This window comes from Amia ocellicauda, chromosome 7 (genome assembly GCF_036373705.1).
Source record: "Amia ocellicauda isolate fAmiCal2 chromosome 7, fAmiCal2.hap1, whole genome shotgun sequence".
NCBI lineage: Eukaryota > Metazoa > Chordata > Actinopteri > Amiiformes > Amiidae > Amia > Amia ocellicauda.
In genome coordinates, this window is record NC_089856.1 from 2,268,954 (window position 1) to 2,284,996 (window position 16,043).

General features: G+C 51.0%; 1 protein-coding gene across 2 annotated transcripts; it reads right to left on the minus strand.

Annotated features, from left to right (window-relative positions):
- Positions 1-1,921: 1,921 nt before the first annotated feature.
- Positions 1,922-14,974, minus strand: raver1 (ribonucleoprotein, PTB-binding 1). Of its 2 annotated transcripts, none has more exons than XM_066707870.1 (14): positions 14,623-14,974; positions 12,530-12,596; positions 11,582-12,051; positions 9,592-9,783; positions 9,206-9,326; positions 8,762-8,862; positions 7,593-7,683; positions 6,992-7,251; positions 6,782-6,872; positions 6,500-6,651; positions 6,114-6,206; positions 5,882-6,016; positions 5,525-5,599; positions 1,922-4,893 (listed from the first exon to the last, which is right to left on the minus strand). In XM_066707870.1, the coding sequence occupies exons 1-14, from the start codon at positions 14,929-14,931 to the stop codon at positions 4,747-4,749; spliced, it is 2,304 nt and encodes a 767-aa protein (XP_066563967.1). In that variant the 5' UTR covers positions 14,932-14,974; the 3' UTR covers positions 1,922-4,746. The 2 variants fall into 2 exon arrangements, with proteins under 2 accessions (XP_066563967.1, XP_066563968.1); XM_066707871.1 differs by having other exon boundaries at positions 6,114-6,194; positions 14,623-14,973.
- Between the last annotated feature and the right edge of the window lie 1,069 nt (positions 14,975-16,043).

The following is a 16,043-nucleotide window of genomic DNA, read 5'->3' on the forward strand; positions in this document are numbered from 1 at the left end:
GGAGCACGTGCTCTGGGCCGTGCCGAACCCACACACTGAGCGTCTTTGTGGCCTTCACAAGCGCGCGCTGTTTCATCACACTTCAGTGGGGGGGGCTCTTCTTTGTGTCATTTGTCATTGGAGTTGACAGACTCTGGAACATGCATCAATTGAACGTCTAATTTGCCCAATGGGAGAAAAACTAAACCGTAAATGCTTCACTTTAGGCATCTGTTTCTAATTTGTATCGGGTCTGGATTGCCAAAACAGTGTAACCTGGTTAAAAAGGAAAGCTCAAGGTGAATTAAGGAGCTTTTCCAGGCTACACACTGTCTTCAAAGGCATTGCAACGCGTTCAAAGCCAGTAGGTCTGACCCTTTTAAGAAAGCGGCAGCTCTGGGAGAGATATGGATCCCACAGCCTCTGCCAGACGAAACACCACGCCTCCCTCCGGAGCGTCTGTGCAAAGCTAGTGGAAAAAGGCGGAGGCTGCTGCTGTACTCACACAAGCACAGCACATGGTTTCTGGGAGGATGCATAATTCGTTTGGCATTGGGAAAACCAGTCTAAAAAGAGGGGAAAAAAAAATAAAATTAGGAGAAACGGCTGGCTCAGATCGAGAGGGACAGTCCGAGCCCGGGGATGGAGGAAGGCTTTCTTCACCAACATCTGTGCGGGGGTAGGCAGGGCATCTGGCGTGTTCCAGAATAGTTTTATTATCCCCCACCCCCTCCTTTTATAAACAGTTGCAGCTGCTGCACATGTAACGCATCATAATGATATTCCTGCCACTGTAAATCGCAGTAGCGCCAGGGCTGTGACGAGCCTGACAGCAGCGCCTGCCTGAGAGCGAAGTCTATTCTAAGCTCAGCATACAAAACAGGCTGGACTTTGCCTCTAAAACCGCAAAAATAAAGGACACTTCCACATTCAGTTGCAGTTTAAGCAGCAGTCCGAGGATGACACACAGCAGCAGGGAGTTGGCTGCATGTTTAAGGTGCCCCCCTCCCCCTGGGATTCCCCAGTCCTCACTCAGGATGCAGGGATTCGGGGGGGGGGTATTCCAGTAACCTCTGGGGAGGAGGACCTGCCACGTCCCACAGCAGGACTGCGGGATTCCAGTTAAACCGAACGCCCTGAAGCGCCAGCCACAGAAACCGCAGCTCCTACACTATTTTTACATGGAAAGATATTGAATACAAGGGGTGTGCACGGGAGACCACAAAACTGTGACTAACTTCTTCGTCCTTCAAATGCCAGGCTAGCTTAAATCACATTCGCTCTAAGCTGAGGTTAGGGAATGTAATAAACACACTGCTAGTTAAAGTATAACAGTGTTCCAGATGGCAACGATTTACCAATGTGGAATTTCCCCAAAAACGCCAAAGCTGTGATCTGAAAGGTCCATACGGGGTCCCCCTTTGCACCACCTACTGGTCTTTCCAGGAAGACACACCAAGAGGACTGCGTTTGTCTGCCACCCCTGTGCAATATCCACCCACTCCCCTCCCACTTTATATCAGAATAAATCGGGTCTCCGGTTTCATTTGCTGCCGACCCTAAAGGAATGGACTCGGCGGACCCACTTCTCTGCTGGCTTTTATTCCAGCTGAGCTAAATTTCCTAAATCACAGCCTTTTTAATTATTTTAAACAGTAGGGGTTTTAAGTCAAGTTCCTTATAAACACGTTATACTTAACTTAAAACCCCTACAGTTTAAAATAATGAAAAGGCTGTGATTTAGGAAATTTAGCTCAATTGAGAGCTGGGCTGGAACAAAAGCCAGCAGAGAAGTGGGTCCTCGGGTGGGAGGCACTGCTCTACAAGGTTTGAGCCACAGTCTCGTGGGGTATAAAACCAGTTACTCCGAGGGACCGAGCTACAGCTGCTCTGGAAAAGTGAGTGCTTTTGACTGGAGCAAAAAGGACAAATAAAAGACACGTTTGCAATTTTAAATTACATTTACTTGTTCAAAAACATTCACACAAAAAAATATAACAGCAGAGTATTTCAGTGGAAAGTATACTATACACAAGAGCTGCACCACTTGATCCACACAACCCAGAGCAGGGGGAGGGGGATACAGAAGGGCAGGGAAATAAAGCCTGGTTTTTAAAACCACCACACCACGGAGAAAACCTGAGATGCCACCCGCCCCGCCTGCGTCCCAACTGCTGTGTGCGGTGCCACGCCTTACAGATTAAAAACGCTCGACAAGCACAAAAATCCCACGCATTGGAAATAAAGACTGGGACATTTCAAGCCTCCCCCCTTCCACCGGAGTTCACTTCCAGTGTCGTCCAAGAGGAAACTGCACAGAAAGGCGGGACCAGTGGGTCGGTCAAAAACTCCCATTTAAATCTGTGCGTTAATGGATCTGGGCGGACCAGTCGAGGAACACACAGCTGCGTTACTCATTGAGTGACAAAACAGGTTTAAAAGTTTCCCCAATAAAAACCCAGGGCCGGGATTTCTGAAAATCTAGATCGGCATTAAAGCAGCAGAGAGACTGGATATACACTGCTGTCAGGCAATACTGCTAAAGGAGGCAATAATGCCAGCCGGACAGCGCGATTAATGACCGGTCACTCCATGTTAATACCAGTCATAAGACGCTGGACGAGGATTGGGTGGAGGTCCAAGCATGGCTCAAGTCCGAGATGACAAATGATTCAAGTCTTTAAAGAAAAATTGCAGCACCATCTGAGTTTGGAAAGGTTTCATTCCAGTTAAATCTTAATTTCACCACTTGTAATAAAGTGCCAAGAACGACCCAAACGGGTGTACACGATCCATATAAAAGCACTTTGAATAGGACTGGCAACACTTAGTGAAGAGGAGCCAGATTTAAACTGAAGGCTAGCCATGGTTCAAGCATTGGGGGGTTGAACTCACCCTTGAGTCGTCGCTAATTTAACACCAAGTAGTCCTGAATTAGGTCTGACCTTAACAGCATCAATAATGCTCCCTTTGGAAAATCTAATGTGTACGAACAAAACCCGATCCACGCGAACACGGCACCGCAACTCAGGACCGTGTGCGTTTCTTCTACAAAGGCCTGCGAGTGAGGTGGAAAAAAGACTGAAGAGCGATGGACCGTGTCAGACAGAGGCTACAGGGAAGGAGGTGCAAGAGCAAAGAACAGGTGAAGTGATCTGAACACAGAGGGGAACGAAGGGAGGACTCGGCCCACTTGACCACACGCCCGATTGAGTGCAACTGAACCATCACCACCGGTGCCAGAGATTCAGAACGAAAGAACAAAAACAAGAACAGGACGTCATTTGCGCAAGTGATTTTTCACCTTTATTTGGGTTGTAAATGATGGCCTTTTAATTCTTCGCCCTCCGCTGCCTTGCATTACACTTACAGGATTCAGAAAGAAAATCCAGACACAGAGGAGCAATGTGGGGGGACATACAAAATGGTCTTGGGCACAAAGGGACAGAACAAAAATGACACTGGCCTCTGGAAATCAGACAAAGAGAGCAGTCACACTAAAACAAGACGAGAGGCGAGAGGCGAGCGCCGAGGCACCGAGAGACGGAGAAGAGGCCGGTCTCGCCGCGTCGACACAGGCACAGTCTGAAGAGCAGCAACCGAAATCCCTCGAACACCCCCCCGACCTGGGAATACTGCAGAGGTTTGGCAACGTTACGTTTCATATATGGAAGAAAGGCACGAGTAGGACCGGACCGCTGGCGAGAACGCGCTCCGGGACCGGCTGGTTACGGGTCTGAGGTAAAAGCCAGTTGTGTTCAGACGCGCACAACTGTAGGAAAGAGTCGGTGTCCAGAATTCACTTCCGTGGAAGAGACGGGGGGGAAAAGGCAAAACGACCCGCTTTCCTCTCCAACTTTTCCAGATCTCCGAATTCAGGAGAACGACTGCATCTTGAGGTTTATCAAATAAATTGTGTAAAAATAGAAATGTGTACCATTACTGCTGCACATGAATTAAAAAACTAAATCTAGACGAGACACTACATGCTGTACACTATACACGGCATTGTCACCCTGCGGAACAGAGTCAATAGGGGAGAAAATTAAAATAAGTGAACGAGTTGACTTAAATTTACAGAGACAGAACAACATACAAAATAAAAACGCTTCCTGTCATTAACTAAAAATTGTTAAATACAGGCAGCAAGAGATGGGAAGCAAAATAAAATAAAAATCCCCTATTTTCACACAAAGTAAAGCATCAAATATTAGGGTTTAGCCTAAAGGGGCATAAAATAAAACCCAGAAACTTCCAACACAAGTCAGTTTGGCGACAGCAAATATAACCAGAAATCCTGGATTAGATTTAGACCGCTTTCATTCAAAATAAAAATAAAAAATCCCTGCATAACATGAGGCAAATTGTAAAACAAAAAACATCAAAAATAAAACCCAACTTAAAATATACATGTACAAATAAAATTAAAGTTAAACCTCACATTACAAGGCAAGTGTCGAATTGAAACCTTACGCGTCCAAATGGAGAAGCGGGATTAGAGCCCGAGGGAGGAAAATCAATCGCATTAATACCAGTCTCCCAGTATATACACACACCTCACAACCAACTGGAGTCTAAACCCCCGCTGGGAAAAGCCCCCGAACCGAGACCACCACACAGCACTACCGCACTCGTGTCAGGATCACCGCTACGCCGCTGGGACGATCCTTACAAGGGAAAGCGTTCTCCGGTTCTTGTTGGTTTTCCTCCCTCTCCCTCGCTCTCCCGCTGCTGCCACCCCCGCCGCTCCCCTCGGAGGCTCAGTCCTCAGAATATCCGTTTCCGCTTCAGGTAGGAGTCGGCGTAGTGCCCCCCCAGGCCCTGCGAGTGCTGGCCCACGTACCCCCCCTCGGGGCTGGGCTCGGGCGACGGGATGAGGCGAGAGAAGACGCGCTTCTGGCCCCCGACCGGCGTCTGAAAACAAGAGGGTCTGGTTTAGAAAACTGCCACAGCCACCAGTCTGTCTACAGCAAAAGGGTACTAAATTGAAGTATTCTGCTTAGATTTGACTGAAGTATAAGGGATAGTTCTTTATACAATTCTATACTTAAAGCCCCTAGTTTAATATGAATAGGTTCCGATTTAGGAAATTAGTTCAATTAAGAGCTCCAGGACTAGGGTTGGGAATCACTGGTCTATAGTATGTCCTGTATCCGTCAGTCTTTATGGACACATTGTGGCTCAAATCATTACCGAGGGAGGTCAAAAGCACCCCCGCTTCAATTCCTCACACACAAAACCGCTTCGAGTCGAGGAAAGAAAACTGGCTCCCGAGAAAGACACCACAGATAGTTTCTCTAGCTGGAGCAGACCTCGACTGGCATCTTGGCACCATCAGCGGCCGCTTCCACTTTCACAGCCAGCCTGACACCCGCAGCAACCAGGAACCGAGTCCCGCAGGCCGTGAGCGACACGATCCTGAGAGCAGGCCCGTCTTAGAGCACCCGAGGGTGTTACGAGCTTCCCTTCGCGTTTGAGGAAACGGGGCTTTTGCCGCCTCCAGACCCTTACCGACACTCGTCTGATACAAAATAAAATTAGTTACCTTCAGCACGTTTCCGGGAGGCGAGGAGTAGCCGTACAGGCCCCCTGTATGGGACATGGGAGGCATTCCTACCGCCTGCAAGTGAAAGAGAAACTGGTTTTAATTCAGATTCACACAGACGAGTCAGTCAGTCAGTCCTGCTCTCCGTCCGACTCCGAATCAACAGGAGGGCTTGGTTTCAGCGACAGGAAACTGCAGTCCTGCTACGCTTCACACCGGTTCTCAAGTCCACGTGTTCGTACAGGATCAGAAAACGCCAGAAGAGTTTTTGTGTTGGTTACAAAGACAAAACCAGATACAAGAGCTAACGTGACTAGCGAGCACGAGACCCCCGTGACCCCAGACGAGACCCCTGACCTTGTTGAGATAGGGCGGCTCCAGGGCGGCGCCCACAGCGCTGCTGAAGTACGCCGGGGGGGAGCCTGGGTGCTGGGAGGACGCTGCCGGCAGCCCATAGCCACTCCTCTCGGCGTAGCCAGACTGGTACGGGTTCTGCAACCAAACAGAACACGAGGTTAGGGTTCCCCTCGTGTCCGAGACCAGCGATCATGTCCGCACCCCCCCACCCCCAGCGGGTTCAGGCTCCTACCTTCTGCCGGTGATGGCCGTAGCCTCTGGAAGCGCTCGGGTGCGTGGACTCGGGCTGCTGGTACGCGTGCGACACAGGGTCCTGCCAAGCAGACTATTTCCATTAGTTTATTTGTTTTAAAGTCAATCTGTATGTTTGAGATGCAAGAGTGACAGATTTAAATGTAACCCTGGCACGTCACAAAATAATGCGACTGCTAGGAATCTGGAGCCGATTTAGCTCCTAATTTGGGGATTTCGCTCGGGGCCGCTTTGCCACAACATCGACAGGAACGATGCGGACCTCGATCCGACTGGCTTGGCTCACTTGGGTCACAGGGGAGCAGGCTCAGCGATCGGAGGGGGGGGGGGGGGGGAAAGGTAAAATAGCGCACGCGCGCCACTGACCCATTTGTAGTCGCCGTACGAATAGGAGTCTTGGTACCGCACGCTGGCAGGGGGGGAGAAGTCCGAGTGGGAGTTCTGAGCATTCCTGGGATTGGACATGTTCCCCAAGACTGAGGGCTTTTTCCGGTAGGGATGGGGTCTGGAGTGGGCACCTGGGGCGGAGATTTAAAAGGTCAGTACACAATGGGTTGTCACACACGCCAATAATCCCCAGCATCCACAAGACCTCCGATCACCCGCAGGTTCCCGAGGCCGAGGGACGAGTCTGGTTGCATTTCCCACCTGAGCCCGACGAAGGGAATGCGCTGTAGAGGTTGAGGAAGGGGTTCTGGGGGATCTTCATGTCTTTCGGGGGCTCTCCCAGTATGGACACCTGACAGGAGAAGCGAGACAAGGATTTACGCAACTCATCGCACGGAAACAATTACACACTGAAACACACACACACGGCTGTGTCACAGTGTGGCAGTCACCCCCGCCCCGAGTTCTTACCCCCGGGATCAGAGAACCACTGTCCGCAGGCAGGCCGGCGCCGGGCTGCTGAGGGATGCCGCCAAGGATGGGGTTGGCGATGCCCTGGAGCACGGGGGGAGGGGTGGTCTGGGGGTAGTGCCCCCCCAAGCCAGCGGGAGACTCCCGGTCCAGAGACCCACCACCGAGAAGATGAGGAAGGCCGAGGCTCCCCCCTGGAGGTTTGATCGGGCCTGGGGGGGACAGGTCTGCGGGGAGGCCGACCGTAGACAGAGCCCCACCTGAGAACAGAGTGGCGGGGATTCGGGTCAGACCGCACAGGTTTGTATGTCACGTCAGATGTCATTGTCCATATACACGCGTGTGCGTGTAGAAGCATGGGGGTTTACTTTCAACAGCACGCAGCTTCTTCCAAATGCACGGTGTCTCGTGAAACTGTGCATGAAGTGAAGACCTTGGAAGCCATATTGGATTGATCAAAAATATTAATCACTGGGCAGAGTGGAGAGAAAGAGGCTCTAGCCAAGGTCATGTGTGCAAACTATCACCTGTTCAAGGTAGGTTAATAAAACAAGATGGCCACCACAAGCAAATCAAACCACACCCATTGTCACCAACTAACCTGGGGCCAGTTCTCCCAGCATCGCCATGCTCTGCTGAAGGGCCGTCTGAGCTGGTAACCCAGCGAGGGGATTCTCTCCCAGTATCCCAGTCTGCAGAGACAAACCGGACAGGCTTCACAATGCAGTCAGCTTTTAAAACACATGGGCGAGACGCACTGGGATTCTCATCAGATGCATTTAAAGTTAGATCTGTTAAACACCGCAAAATAAAAACCAAACTGTAGCGCACAGCACACACACTGACTTCAAACCACACAGCCCTGCGTCTCTGGCTGCCATTTCACACAGTGGAAAGGTCAGCTGCGATCTTACTATGGAATAACTGAAGTTTCACCGACTTGGCAGCTTTGGGAAAGTCTTACTTAAATCATGAAAGTGTAAACCCCGGGATTAGCCTTCCCAGCTCCAGAATAAACCTGGCAGAAGGAAGGTCTCCGCCCTCCGATGTTATTCAAAGTTATTTTGCATTCTTTATTAAAAATCGGTCAAAAACATCCTTCTTGCAAAAACACATCACATCTGTTACAGCTGCAGGACAGAGCTGCTCGTGTCACAGCATGTGCCCCCCACCCCAGTTCTTCACCCCCCCTCACAGGGACAATACTGCCATTGTGCTGAAGCAACACGTGATAACTGACCCTCTAGGAGGACAGCGGTGCTGAACACAGGGCTTGAGAGGAAGCACAGAAGTCGTCACACACACACACACACACAAGCCCTCTGGCCAACTCACACTCGGGCCCGCCTGGTTCTCTTTATTGTGCAGGAGCTGAGCCCACACAAGATTCTGCAGAAGCAGAGGGTTCCCAAGCAATGCATTCTGCAGAGGCGGCGTGAAGGGAAGGAAGAAAAAAAAAATATATATATATATATATAGATGTATAGAGAAAAGGCAGTCCATCTCACACTTCCAAGAAAAAGATCAGAAAAACAGAACCAAGAGGCCGGCAGTTCAGCTCTAAATCTGAGCGGTTAACCGGCCCACCCCAGGCGAGACCCGATCATCGTGTGCAGCCCGATGACAGCGGAGGGACAGGACTGAACCCCTCAAGGTCAACTTTCCTCACATTAAAAACTAAATGATGCAATAGCCTCCGCTGCCATGGGCACGGGCCCGAGACTTGGGGGGAGGTTTGCGTTCGACTGGCGGCGCAATGAATACCCGTACCTGCTGGAGCTGGGCCTGGTTCTGCAGCACCAGCTGCAACAAGGCGGCGGTGAGCGCAGGGTTGGCGAGGAGGGGCATGGAGGGGGCGGCTCCGAGGAGACCTGCACGAACACAAACACTTTAACACAAGGCCACAGCGGCCGACAAGCTGCTCTCAGTTCCTGTCTCGCTTCCGGTGAAGGAGCAGCGATGGGCTGTTCAGAAGACGCTGCAGCACATTTGGGGAACACTTTGGGGAACTGCATTCAAGAGGGGAGTGAGCGCCACCTAGTGGAGTTTAATAAACCAAGTCCTGCAACAAAGAGCTTTGTGGGGAGATTGGTAAAAAGCAACTAAACACTTCATGGGATCGATGCGTTTTAAATAAAAGCTTTTAGAACACATTGCGTCACAGGGCAGTGCAGCGCAGGGAGGCCCTCTGGCCCGGGGGCACCGGGGTCTCACCGTGCTTCCTGCCCTGTTGCAGGGGGTTGAGCAGTAGCTTCATGGTGGCTGGGTTGTTCAGGCTGGTGAGGATCTGCATGGCATTGGGCTCCGGGAGGAGACCCTTCCCCCGATTCAGGGCCTGCGGACAGACGGGCAAACTGGATCAAGACGGTGCAACAAGTGTTGACATGAGCAGACGGGCCACAATAATACAAAAAGTTAGAGAATGTATCCGTTTAAAAGAGAAGACTCCACTTCAGAGGAACATTAAAAAAAAAAAAAAAAAAAGTTTTAAAAGGAGCTTCCAGGATATCGGCGTTACAAAGTGCGTTAAGGTTGCCGTTCTGTGGGGAGCCAGGTCAGCCAGAGCCGTGCGGCGAGATTAACCGGGCAGCGGGTCCTACCATGGTCTGTGCGGCGATCAGCGCGGCCAGCATGCTCCTGCCCGGGGGGCCAGGGGCGCAGAAGGACACCCTGATGCGCGTCCGTCCCACTGCCAGCCCGTCGCTGCTCCTCTGCACCATCTCCGCCAACTCGGCCGTCTCGAACTCCAGCACCGCGAAGCGCCGGAAGCTGCCGTCCTGGCCCTGGGCTAGCTGGGGGACAGGGACAGGGATACAAATCTGGCGGTCAGGACTGGGGACATCCAACATGGGGGGGGGGGGGACTTTAGGGGCACGAGATGAAAATCTGACCAAGCAGGCCTGGTCTCCCACTGCCATCATGAGGCCCCATCTCTGCGCCCCTTATGCCAAGACCACACAGGTGGCGTTTTCCTGCAATGCCAGTCTGGGGCGATCAGGTGGCAAAGCTGAATGCAGAAAGAACCCAAATCGCACCACACTTTTTCTTGCCTGCAGGTTTCACAAAACAAGGAAGGTGAACATACTCTTGCCCCCCCCCACCAGTTAAAACAATATAAAAGATCCACACACAGCGCTCCCTATGCAGCGATCCATTATACCGGTTCCAGAAAGCCCCAGGTCACGCATCAAAGGAGGACAATGGGGCTGGACGGCCAGCTCCGGCCCCTCACCCACATGCCTGCAGGTCACCCTGCACCTGCGACATTGCCATAGAATCCTGACCCACACCCCCGCGGACAAGAAAGTGGGGGAAAGGTAAAGCCCTGCACCCCCCCCCAGGAAACAGTGGAAGTCCAAGCAGCTGCACAAAGCTGCTTCCATAGAGCAGGCATGAGGACAAAACACTGCACACAAAACACGAGTAACTGCACTCTAAACAACTACAAACAGCAGACACAGGAATCCCAAAGCGATTTCTTACTGTGACCTAATTACATACAAAAATGGCACATGTATAGGCTGGTGTCCCTATGACCCCTATGGGGTCCCACAGAGGGACCTTTTGCCATTTCATCGGTCTGTCACAACAATGGATACAAAACAAACTGAACAATGTAAAAGATCACAAACTACCAGGACTAGAATAAAGCACATCCCATCCACTGCATGAAGAGATCATTCCAAGAGCCAGATTAAAACATCACACATCGCAGAGGAGCCGAGTGAGCCCAGAGAGAAGGGCCGTGGGACGCCAGCCAAGCCCTCCTACAGGGGTCTTTTCTACAGGCGTGGGAAGCATTTCTAACAACTCTATGAAGAGAAATGGCAGGCATTTCAGGGTCTGCCATAAGGGACCTTCCAACTGCCGGGTCCGTGCCAAGGTCCATCAAGGGCAAGTGATAATTTTTCCTTAAATAGCAGATATTGACCAATATTTTCAGTAAAATTTGGCTACCGATATGTCCTCACGGAGGAATCGTTTACATCATAAACTGACATGTGACCATATTGGCACTTGGCAAGTTTCTGAATGAACTACCGGTCCATCTACCGATGTGGCCCATCAAAAGACCTCAAGCATGAGATCATGACATGGATAGATCCCAACAGATTCCTTATAATCTTAAGTAAAATTTAAGGCACCTCATGCTAGGCAACCAGATTTTAAATACGTCAGACCCTGCATTTTAAACTAAACCCACAGAATGAAGCCTCTGACCTAGACCTCAGTCTCGAGCGTCAGGGACCGGGCCTCGGTCTGAACACAATGCTCTAATCCTCCATCTCCACAATAGAAAAGCTGCCCTGGCTAGCAAGACCACTGCCCTTGCTTCCCCTCCCCCAGCCCCGGGAATGGGAGCAAAACAGTCACCTGACCAGTGGGGCCTCCAGACACCGATTCAGAGCACTGGAGAGAGAACCAATACCGGACCAGGTGTCTCACTGAAGCGGACGTGGGCAAACGGCTTCAACAGCGCAAGGCACTACGGATCTCACGACCGGTTAACCCAATACGGGAATCTATCAACGTCGCAGATATGCAGCAGCGGCCCTTGGGGACTTGGGTGGGCCCAGCAGACTGACTCACCTGGCAGAAGCTGGGCTGCTGGAAGTCGGTGAAGATGTCGCGGAGGTCCTCGGCGTGCTGCAGAGTGCAGGGCAGCCGGTCCACGCACAGGCAGCGCGAGTGCAGCAGGGGGTAGGTGAGCGAGTTGACCTCGGTCCAGTGCACGTACAGCATACGGGCGCCCAGCTGCTTGCCCAGGAGCTCCGACTTGGCGCGGGCGGCCGAGTCCTTCTTCATGTACTCCACGAAGCCGTAGCCCTTGGAGCGGCCCGTGCTCTCGCTGTACACCAGGAAGCAGCGCTCCAGGTTGCCGAAGGGCCGCACCAGGTCCTCAAACTGCTGCTGCGTGAAGGACAGGGGCAGGTTGGCGATGCACAGCAGCGCGTCCGTGGGCTGCAGCTGCACGGAGATCTCGCGCTCCCGCAGGCAGTGCTGGTGGTACTCCTTGATGGCAGACTTGGCTTGTTCACCGTTCAGTAGCGTCACGAAAGCTGGGAGAGGCAGAGAAGTGGGGGGGTTAGGAAATTCCATCTGCAGCAGTGGGTGTCCTGACCCCATTTTTCACAGACCAAGTCCGGCGGGCTTTTGCCAAATCTCTCAGTACCTCGTCCTCGTCTAGGACTGCAAGAGTTTTTCAATTAAGCAATTAAAGAGTTTAACGGCAACACAAGGAGCCCAACATCAGGTTTCCATATCCCTGGCTTAGACCACAGGTGCCCCGCAGAGGTCTGTCAGGTTACACAGTGTCCACAAGGTGGGATTTGATTCAGTTCCCCCAGAGTCAATACTGCAAACTGGTCACAATGCTTCAAGCAAATCAGTGACAACGGCCTTCTGACTGAAAAGGAACTAGCACCTGCCCTCAGCCATGAGGACCTGCTTTTGTGCAGCAGTTTTTCAATACAAGCGTTCAGAGGTTTTCCTCGAGGAACTTTATGTACAAAACACTGGAGTGTCAAAAATACTCACCCGTTCCTTTGTATTTGTCTACGAAGCAGTATTTCAAGTCGTAGTCACTCAGAAGATCATGGACCTCCTATGGGAGAAGAGGTGGGGGGGGGGGGGGGGGGGGTTGTTCCTGGATTATTTAATATTAAGCAAACTGGCATCTAACAATTTTAAAAGTTGCATGATACAAGTGTGAATGGAATTAGAGTGCAGGTGTATTCAACACTAATTATGAGGCAAATCTTTAAATCGTGAGCAGCCAATGACAGTGGAGAAACTGCATTACATCTTTTTCCATTAAATCATTAAATCCATGCTTTTTCAAAAATCAGGTTTCCCCAAGGCTTGCAAGCTAGAAGTAAAAATAAAATCAAAACGGGTCTGACTTTCCCTAAACAAAACTGGATGCTTCCAATGCACAACCTTGTAAGTGACCTTTGCATGCAATTTGCTTGGACTGGAAACTAGTTTGACCTTGCAGCGCCGTGGCGGCGCACACTGGTATTAGCAAACATGTCTGCAAACAGTCACTTATTAAGACAACGTTACCCAGCTGGATTTGTTTGCGTGACCTTTGAACAGTTTAGATGGTCTTTGAAAAAGTCAAAAGCAGAAGGGAGGGAGGGCAGGAAGTGGGACTACAGTTGAAGATGCAGAATAGATCTGGAATCTATAAAGGGATACCAGAGATCACAGGCCGATTCACTTTAAAACTATATAAAATGCTAGTGCAGTGGAAGGATATCCATTTTGTTTAGCACAACAGTTCTGAAGGACAAGGTGTCCCATAGGCAGCTATTATGAGGGAAGATCTGGGTGGTAGCACCACATTATTCTGACACTTTCTATCTTGGGTGCGGGGGAGAGGACCGCTTCCACAACAAGGCTGTTATTTTCGCAGGTTCGCAAGTGGATGGCGGTAAAAGGAAGCTAGAGTGATTGATGCATTTTCATTCAAATCAAAGCAAGCAAACTCATTGACTCATCAGCAGCTTTGGGTGACCCGATCCCACGCGACTCTGATGTGGATACAGCAGCTCGTAAGAGGGCGTCACGGCATGTGCCAAGGGGATTGATCCAAGATCACACGCTCCCAGCCAGGCCTTTTCTTGAACTCTCCATGCCCAGGCGCCCAGCTGACTGCCCACTATTATCACCGCCAGCCTTTGTTTCCTCATCCACTGAGTGAAAAGGACAACCCATCTATGCTGCCATGTGCAAGCTCGCATGGGGTCAGTTCATTGTGGAACCCTTGCCACCGCACAGATCACACAACATACATGTCTAGAACTTTCCAAGCTCATCTACAACAGTTTTGTCAGTTAACGCAAATGCCCTGATCTGGAATACCTGGCTTGTGCGTGCACTAACAATAGAAAAGCGCACACGAACTCATGCGTCACATTTGTATTTCAGTCACACTGTTTTTACAACAGCTGCTTCTATGACGTGAAAACCGACTACAAAACCGATGCAGTTCAGGGAGTGAAACTGCAGGGATGCGAAGCCGTTACAAAAGAAACACGTTCGAGAACACACGGTGGTTATTGTATTCCAGAAACACCGAATGCCTAATTAGAATAACAATGGAGGAGGTTACAGAAGACATCTCGCCCTTGTTTCGGGTCCTTGCCTTGGGTGTTAGGGTGGCTTTGTATTCGCACACCGAGTGGGAGAGACACTGACAGCAGACAGAAGTGCGTGGAAAGGAGCAGGACCGAGAGAAAGGAGCACAGTGACAACAAGAGGACCTGCGGGCCCGAGTCACAAACCACGCACGACCGAAGTGCATCAGACGTACGTTTAAAAAAGTCACAATAAAGCAAATGAATGACAATTGGGAGGAAACTGGATATTTGACACTGCACGACAGCGAGCAGTCCAATGCACGCAGCAAACCACATGCAAGAGTGGGACGGTCTGCAGGTGGGGCTTCGCAAAAACAAACCAAGCAATATGCGCAAACCCCAGCCGTGCCAGGGAGTCCTTTGCACTAGCCAACAAATATGCATCATCATCATCATCATCATCATCATCACAGGTCTAACTGACGCAGCCTTCCTCCCTGCGCCGAATAAAGCCGCTGGAGGGAAACTTGCAGAGCTGAAACTCGCCTGGTTGGTGACGTCGGGGGGCAGGTTCTTGATGATGATCTTGCGGCGGTTGTAGAACTCGCGGCGGGTCCTGTCCAGCCGGGTCTCCACCTCCGCCGGGCTCAACGCCGGCTGCTCCTCCTCGCCCCGCCGCGGCCCCTCCTCGCCCGCCCAGGCCTCCTCGTCGCCGGGCTCCGCGCCCTCCCCGGAGGCCCAGTCCTCGTACTCGGCGATGGGGTCGTAATCGTAGGGCGGACGGGTCTTGAAGCTGGCCCCGACGCTGGGGTTGTCTTCTCCGGCTGCGGCACTAACGGACACGGCGGCCGCCATCGCTGGAACTGGGAAAGGTTTCAATCTAGCAACAGCAACAGGCGGCTGCATTGGAGCAGTTTAAACAACACTGACGGGGCAGTAAGCGCGCCGCTCATTGGCTCAGGGCGAGGGGGCGTGGCGGTGCGGGATCACGTGTGATGCACCTTTTTGTGTTGGGGGCCCAGATGAGTCTGCAGGGCCTTGAGCCTGGCTGCTGTGTTGAGCGGTGTTGTGTTGTGTGGGGGTTCATTATAGAGGCAGTGAACCACCTTGAGATGTTGTAGAAGTGAGATCAGAGACAGGGCTTCATTTATTCACCCACACAGTCGGTGGTATTTTGAAAAGAGTGCAGCAGTTAAAAAAAGTGACTGTATTGAACATCATAAATGCTATGGACACTTGTCTCTTGTGTAACGAGTTATATATACCCTCCTAGAACAAGGAGACATGGATATTAAAAGTTGAATTGGGTTTATCAATGCACACTATGCATAGATATGATGCATTTATTTTTGCATGCATAAGATGAACAAACTGGGAAAGTTCTGTTTCATCAGTTGTCTGCACCTGTTGTGTGTGAAACGATCCCACCGAGTGGGCTCATGCCATCCTCGTGAAGTTGCTTTTGAACAAGTCTTCCTCGTCGGCAGACACAGCGGTTTATGAGGTCGGTGGGGTGAAGTCAGGGCTGGAATAATGCAGCCTTCTTTCAACTAATAACTGCCTTATTGTTAGGCTCGGCCTCTGAAGTGCCCTTGAGACACTTCTCTCAAAATTCCCCTTTTGGTGAATAAAAAATCCCCCAATTTAAAAATAAGGGGCTCGACAGGGTGCTGCCGATTTGTCGAGGGAGGGGGGGCACATTGATAGACTAGTAGTGTGTATGAAATGAGTTGCCAGGCCGTTTAAAAGACCCCACCATCAACTCATGTTTTTAAATCTGTCCTTAAAACACATTTGGGTTGTACGGCTTTTGTTGTCGTTTTATCTAGTTTTAGAATGGATTTGATGTTAGCGGTTTCTGGGACGTACTTTGTGCACTATGGAAATACAACTATTAAAGGCATTTAAAAGTGGGGACCACCACCCGCTCATGGCCCTAGTGCACAGCGGACACAAGACCCCCCCCA

Excerpts from the sequence above, each read along its gene's own strand:
- raver1 (XM_066707870.1), bottom strand. The coding sequence starts at position 14,931 with ATGGCGGCCGCCGTGTCCGTTAGTGCCGCAGCCGGAGAAGACAACCCC. Across the intron at positions 12,597-14,622 it reads CCCCCGACGTCACCAACCAG|GAGGTCCATGATCTTCTGAG; the intron begins GCGAGTTTCAGC and ends CTTCTCCCATAG. Across the intron at positions 8,863-9,205 it reads GCAACAGGGCAGGAAGCACG|GTCTCCTCGGAGCCGCCCCC; the intron begins GTGAGACCCCGG and ends GTGTTCGTGCAG.